Raw genomic sequence first — 6,371 nt, 5'->3', positions numbered from 1 at the left:
TAAAGTAGCAAAATAAAAGTCTTTACTTTTAAATTTTTAATTAAAAATCACATCATCCAATTTAACATATTTTCTTTAATTGTGGTATTAATTGTTATAAAAAAAGACTAAATCGTAAGTGTAAAAAAATATTGAGTAGTGAGAGCAAAATTAGACCTTATTTAGATGAGATATGAAAAAGTTAATTAAAGATAGTAATTAAATTAAAAAAATATCTAGTCACGCAAAAGTCTAGCGCAAGTAACCTTCGTTAAAATCTCCGTAAAAGCAGAGGGGCAGTGCCGAGTATATATAAAAGATCGAGATAAAGGGGGAGAGAGAGAGATATTGAAGGAGAAAGTTTTAAGGATCAAAACGAAATCATATTTCTTGTTAATGGATTCTTTTGGTTGAACAGTCCGAAACCCATTTCCAGAAAAAAAAAAAAAAGAATCAAGAAAACACCGAGTGGGGTTTTCTTGGTTTTGATTTGTATACTTGGATTTGCAAGGAAAAGATTTTTGGTTGAGGTTCAATGGAGGGTGAGAAAAGATACATTAGTGCGGAAGAGCTGAAAGAGCATAACAAATCTGGGGATTTGTGGATCTCAATCCAGGGCAAGGTTTACGATGTTTCAGAGTGGGCAAAGGAGCATCCCGGTGGGGAAATCCCGCTTTTGAATCTGGCCGGCCAAGATGTTACCGATGCGTTTCTGGCGTATCACCCTGGAACCGCTTGGCAGTATCTTGACAAGTTGTTCACTGGTTATCATCTCAAAGATTTCGAGGTGTCGGAGGTATCCAAGGATTATAGGAGGCTGGTCTCGGAGTTTGCCAAAGCCGGTATGTTTGAAAAGAAAGGACATGTAGCCCTTTTTTCACTTACAGCTGTAGCTCTATTGTTTCTTGTTGTTCTTTATGGTGTTTTGAGATGTGATAGCGTGTGGGCACATCTTGGGTCGGCCATCTTGTTGGGCTTGCTTTGGATGCAAAGCGCATACGTTGGTCACGATTCAGGTCATTACCAGGTAATGACTAGCCGCGGTTACAACAAGCTCGCTCAGATTTTATCTGGGAATTGTTTAACCGGGATCAGCATTGCCTGGTGGAAATGGACTCACAATGCTCACCACATTGCCTGCAACAGCCTGGACCACGATCCCGATCTCCAGCACATTCCTGTTTTTGCCGTCTCTTCACACTTTTTCACTTCCTTAACCTCTAGCTTTTATGGAAGGACATTAAATTTCGATCCTTTAGCAAGGTTTCTTGTCAGTTACCAGCACTGGACATATTACCCTGTCATGATTGTGGCAAGGGTCAACCTATTTGTCCAAACATTCTTGCTCTTGTTTTCAAACCGTAGTGTCCCAGATAGAGGTTTTAACATAATGGGAATCCTTGTGTTTTGGACATGGTTCCCCCTCCTGGTTTCATGTCTTCCCAATTGGCCTGAGAGGATCATGTTTGTTCTTGCCAGCTTCGCCGTCACATCGATTCAACACGTTCAGTTCACATTGAACCATTTCTCAGCAAATGTGTACGTTGGACTCCCAACAGGCAACGACTGGTTCGAGAAGCAAACAAGTGGGACAATAGATATCTCTTGTCCTTCCATGATGGACTGGTTCTTCGGTGGTTTACAGTTCCAGTTAGAGCACCATTTGTTCCCCAGGTTGCCACGGTGCCATTTGAGGAAGGTTTCCCCTCTGGTGAGGGAACTCTGCAAGAAGCACAAATTGCCTTACCGGAGTCTGTCTTTCTGGGAGGCGAATAAATCAACGATTAGGACTCTGAGGACTGCCGCCTTGCAAGCTCGAGACTTAACTAACCCTGCCCCAAAGAATTTGTTGTGGGAAGCTTTTAATACCCACGGCTGAGTTAAAATTTTTTTTGGCTTGGCGCCGGCCTAGATTTACTGCTTTTTAGACCGTCAGATTTTAAATTGCTCTGCATTTCAATACGGTGTTCAGTTATTCTATCTTAATTTTATATGATTTTTGTTTTTGTTGATCTCTGAATGAGCAAAGGGGCATTTTGTTTTTGGTTAATATTCCGAAATTTGTTTGATACATATGACAGGCCTTGAACCAAACGCGTGCGTGTATATAAATAATTCTAAATTTTGTTTCAACCTTTTTAAGTTTTTCTTCAAAGCTTTAATGAAGAAAATAGACCCTCCAAATTGTTTTCATGCTTCGAAACCTTGTACGTTTAGCATTTCTTGGAAGGAGTCGCAGCTGAGCTGTGTGCAAAAAGGAGTCACCTTGAAATTGTCCAAGTTTTCCAATAAGGCTTTCAGATCTGTACGACTGTCCTTTTTGGTTTTAATACTAAATTTTGATTATGTTGTGTGTCGTTCAAAACGCGCCATTTAACCACGATGGCCAAGTCCAAGATTGTACTGTTGATACTTTTCTAAAGATGAGAGATTTAGTAGAATTAACAATAAAATGACTCGGTTACAACAGAATTATATCATGGTCAAAATTTGTGTAAAACAAAATTGATGTAATGGTATGGTATATATTCATTTCACGTTAGGTGGTGAGCATATGGTCTCCTTTGAGTAAATCCACCGAACCCAATTCCATTATGAAGGACCATCCATAGTGGACTGTAACATCCATCGGGGAATAAAACAAAAAATACAGACTCACGTGGTCTTTCCTTGACTAATTTACCGAACCCAATTCCAAAATACAGAGATATTTTAATCACAACATATTGGAAACTCCACAAAGCCTGCAAATATGTCCAACTAAACTGGTGGATGGATTCCTCTCGCCTCCTGTTACCACTCAACATTTCAAAATATTTCTCCTTTATTAATATCTATCAATTAATGTAGTTAACAGCAATGCGTTTGTACTCCAACGGTTAGGATACTTGCCTTCCAAGAAATAGACCCGGGTTCGACTCCCGGCAAACGCAATGGCTTAATTATCTGTTTTGATTTTGTTGGGTTCGTAGTTTTGAGCACTTAGGGACTTAACGGGCCCTAATATAGTTAATATAAATTACATTTTTTTTTTAAATAATAGCTGAGAACTATATTAATTAAGATACACAGTCAGAGCGTTTGTAGTCCAACGGTTAGGATAATTGCCTTCCAAGCAATAGACCCGGGTTCGACTCCCGGCAAACGCAGCTCTGATTTTTTTCTGATTTTATTTTCGGTTTTCGGTTTTGGGGTTTGGGCACTCAGGGACTCCAGCACCGGCCTAATATAATTATATATAGGATTTCTTCTTGTTTGTATGTCTGTGTTAGCTGAGACAAAACATAAATTGCAAATGCTTAATTGGCTGCATGATGTCAACCAGGTCTGGGTTTTTAGTATCTAAGTGGAAAATGGATAGTGTCACCCATCATCATTATTAGCTATTTTTTATACTCATTGGTCATAAACGACTGATGCATCACCTACAAAAGAAATCATCTGGAGCAATTCATCAACCACTACTGAAAAACAAAACCAGGGACATATTATCACATATACGCAACTCCAGCAGCATAAATTAAAACGGACAGAATTACATTACTACTGCCGTTGGTCGTCATTGGCTTGTTGTAATGGAGTTTCATCATACTCATGCACTATATCCAGCCTTTTGCTTTGCTTTTCTGCTTGACAAAGGAAGTTGCCAGCGCCTTTTTCCTCCTAACTGGTGCACCCGCAATCTCATGCTTTTGGTTACCATATGATCTGAATCTGGAAGCCCTCAAAGGTTTTGATCCCTCCAACTCCTGCAAAACCAGGACTCCTTCATAAGCTTCATGCAACATGTTTATACAAATGAAAAAGAAAAAAAGTACTCACTGAGATGTCAAGCATGTATGTATTATTGTTGATTTAAAAATTACCCTATGTCTATGTGTGATACCCCGCGTTGACATGAATGAATTAGAAGCAGGAAAAGCTATTGCTGGAGACTTTGTATTTCTACCATCTCCATTGTCTGCAAGCATTACAGTCCAAATACAAGTCTTGTCATCCAAAGCTTTACTATGTAACAACAGTAATATGAGCTACTGATGTAACAAGCATACCCAATAACTGGAAATTCCCAGAAGCATTGCTAGGAGGTTGGAAGATTCCGTTGCTGCGGGGTAAGCAATGATAATAACTTATTGCTCTTACCAGAACATTAAAAGAACTACAGTGGAAGAAAAATAAAATTATCGATCCAATATTGAACTGTTAGGCCGAACTAACCTCCCCAAAGTTTGTGAAATCCCTTTCAAAGTAGATTTTGTTTCTGAGGCTAAGTGCCATGAAAGTGGTTTTGATGCAGGAGTATCTATACCACATTTAATAAGTAACATGACATGCACCTTCTTCCTATGAGAAAGTTTATTGCAAACAATGCAGAAAAAAACTGAAAATTAGAAGAGTTCCTGCCTGTTTAGAAACATTATACCTGAAGCAAGAAGCCATTTAGCCTGGAAATAGTTTTGGCTAGGATTTGTTTGTACATGTCGACTAAAATGTACCTTCTCGATGACAGAATCTGGTTTAATGGAAAAGGGAATGAAAAAACATACTAAAACTTCAACCCACTAATTAGCTGCTAGGAAAGGCTTCGGACTAGTCTTACTTGGTAAAATGTAGTGCTTTTGATGTCTTGGGGTAAGTTCCGTCGACTTTTGCTGCCTGAGACCTTCGCTATCCATGTATGTTTGGCACATAAGTAGTTGCTGATTTTAACAAAAGAGGTTCAGGGCCCATCCGTTCAATACTGTTGTTGAACTAGCATATAAAACAAGAGAAGTGCAAAGAGATTACCTGATTCAAACAAGATACTTTTAGCTCTATGGTTGACACTTGCAACGTTTGCTGGTCAAGAAGATCAGTTAACTTGTAAGCCACAGTGCCAAGGTGATCAGCAACACTAACAAGAGCCTGTACAGCATAATCTTTCAGGTTGTCTAGTACCCTAAGTAACAAATATATCCATAAAGAAAAGAGTTGCATCAGGAGAAAAGAAGGCTGCAATTAACTCAAGCTCAATCAAATGCATAATGAAAAAGGCTATCAGAAAGCATTAATGAACTAAAAGCAACGAAATTTAAAGTGAAAAGGGTGCAGCCTCACATCTGCTTCAGTTCACTGTGCAGCAACGACTTTTCGCTGTATTTTGCAGCTGAATATAGCTGAGGCTTTAAGTTGTTGAGCTCCTGCAGAAAGGCACGCGGATCCAACTTATCAAGTAGTATAACAATGAAATGCTAGAAAGGTTAGAACATACATAAGCTTAAAATCCAAAAAGATGAACTTTGGACTCAACAAAGAGGACAAGTTAGCAAACCAAATGGAACCCTCAACTCTTATATATTACATTCAAATGCATGCACATGCCAATTTCTAAACTCGGGAATGACAACGAAGCAACCGTTTTTCTTCTATGAATTAAATATTGTTTTTAAAATATATCAAATTATAGATGTTAAATATGGAATTTAATTTATAAAATTATTTGGTATATTTTTAAAATAAAATGCAAAATATTATTAACCTGTTTGATAAATGTAATTTATAAAAATTTAAAGGTACAATATTTAAAAGATAATATTAAAATTCTACATTAAGTGATAAGTAATTCCTTATTTACTTATTATTTTCTCCACTTTTTATTACGAAAAATTTGTATAATTTATATTTTTTTATTTTAAATTATCAAACATATTAAAAAAATCATCGAAAATATTAATTATATTTTTCAATGAATTATTCTATCTACACTTACAAAGCATTATAAAGCAGTGACTAAAATTTTTTTAACTACACCAATATCTTTATTCAATTTATTGTGACACATAACTCAAACTATCATCTCAAGAAAGTGATGAAATTTGACCAAAATATAAATTAAAATAGTGAAGAGAATAAATGTGGTTTAATTCGTCAGCAATGTATTTCTTCAGAAAACAGAAAAAAGTTTAAGAAACATATAAAAATGAAAGAATGAACCTGCAAGGCTTTGAGGAAGCTGTTGCTGGAAACCTGATCGAATGCCATGGCGAGGAAAAAAGAAAAATTGAAATGGATGCAGAGAAGTGGTGTAATAATCGTGAATATTTTAGAAACAACGCCAATTATGGTGTGAGCTTTGGGAAATACAACACTTACCCAAATTAATATCTAACTTTTTTGATGAAAATTCAAATTATATGTCATACATTCTATATATATAAAACATACTTGATTTGTGTCATTTTCCATTTGGCCTATTTATATTACCATTTTAATTTGAATATTACAATTGATTCACATTTTATTTACTTACTTATTTAAGAGAAACCCCTTTTTTTCTTATTCACAAATTGGCTACCCATTCGTTGGGGATTAGAGGTGACAAAAGAAACCTCATTTTATATAAAATTTAATAT

At 36.5% G+C, this 6,371-nt stretch overlaps 2 protein-coding genes and 1 non-coding gene across 3 annotated transcripts; 2 read left to right on the top strand and 1 right to left on the bottom strand.

Annotated features, from left to right (window-relative positions):
- Positions 1-208: 208 nt before the first annotated feature.
- On the top strand, positions 209-2,029 carry LOC108457178 (delta(8)-fatty-acid desaturase 2). The gene has a single exon (XM_017756084.2). The coding sequence runs from the start codon at positions 515-517 to the stop codon at positions 1,856-1,858; it is 1,344 nt and encodes a 447-aa protein (XP_017611573.1). The 5' UTR covers positions 209-514; the 3' UTR covers positions 1,859-2,029.
- A 1,027-nt stretch (positions 2,030-3,056) lies between these two features.
- On the top strand, positions 3,057-3,128 carry TRNAG-UCC (transfer RNA glycine (anticodon UCC)). Its single transcript has one exon. It is a non-coding gene; the product is annotated as a tRNA-Gly (tRNA).
- An 859-nt stretch (positions 3,129-3,987) lies between these two features.
- LOC108476340 (protein ABIL1-like) lies at positions 3,988-6,131 on the bottom strand. The gene is made up of 7 exons (XM_017778529.2): positions 5,953-6,131; positions 5,077-5,159; positions 4,768-4,918; positions 4,580-4,679; positions 4,403-4,492; positions 4,198-4,282; positions 3,988-4,084 (listed from the first exon to the last, which is right to left on the bottom strand). The coding sequence occupies exons 1-7, from the start codon at positions 5,998-6,000 to the stop codon at positions 3,988-3,990; spliced, it is 654 nt and encodes a 217-aa protein (XP_017634018.2). The 5' UTR covers positions 6,001-6,131.
- Positions 6,132-6,371: the final 240 nt, after the last annotated feature.

The sequence above is a fragment of the Gossypium arboreum genome, chromosome 7, assembly GCF_025698485.1.
Source record: "Gossypium arboreum isolate Shixiya-1 chromosome 7, ASM2569848v2, whole genome shotgun sequence".
In the NCBI taxonomy this organism is placed as follows: domain Eukaryota; kingdom Viridiplantae; phylum Streptophyta; class Magnoliopsida; order Malvales; family Malvaceae; genus Gossypium; species Gossypium arboreum.
Note: the sequence above shows the minus strand (reverse complement) of the source record. Positions and strands in the feature narration are given on the sequence as shown.

Bases quoted from the DNA above. Each gene is read 5' to 3' on its own strand.
- LOC108457178 (XM_017756084.2), top strand. From the start codon at position 515: ATGGAGGGTGAGAAAAGATACATTAGTGCGGAAGAGCTGAAAGAGCAT.
- LOC108476340 (XM_017778529.2), bottom strand. From the start codon at position 6,000: ATGGCATTCGATCAGGTTTCCAGCAACAGCTTCCTCAAAGCCTTGCAG. The intron at 5,160-5,952 runs GTTCATTCTTTC...GCCTTTCTGCAG, and splicing joins GCTTCCTCAAAGCCTTGCAG to GAGCTCAACAACTTAAAGCC. The intron at 4,283-4,402 runs GTATAATGTTTC...AATGTGGTATAG, and splicing joins TAAATGGCTTCTTGCTTCAG to ATACTCCTGCATCAAAACCA.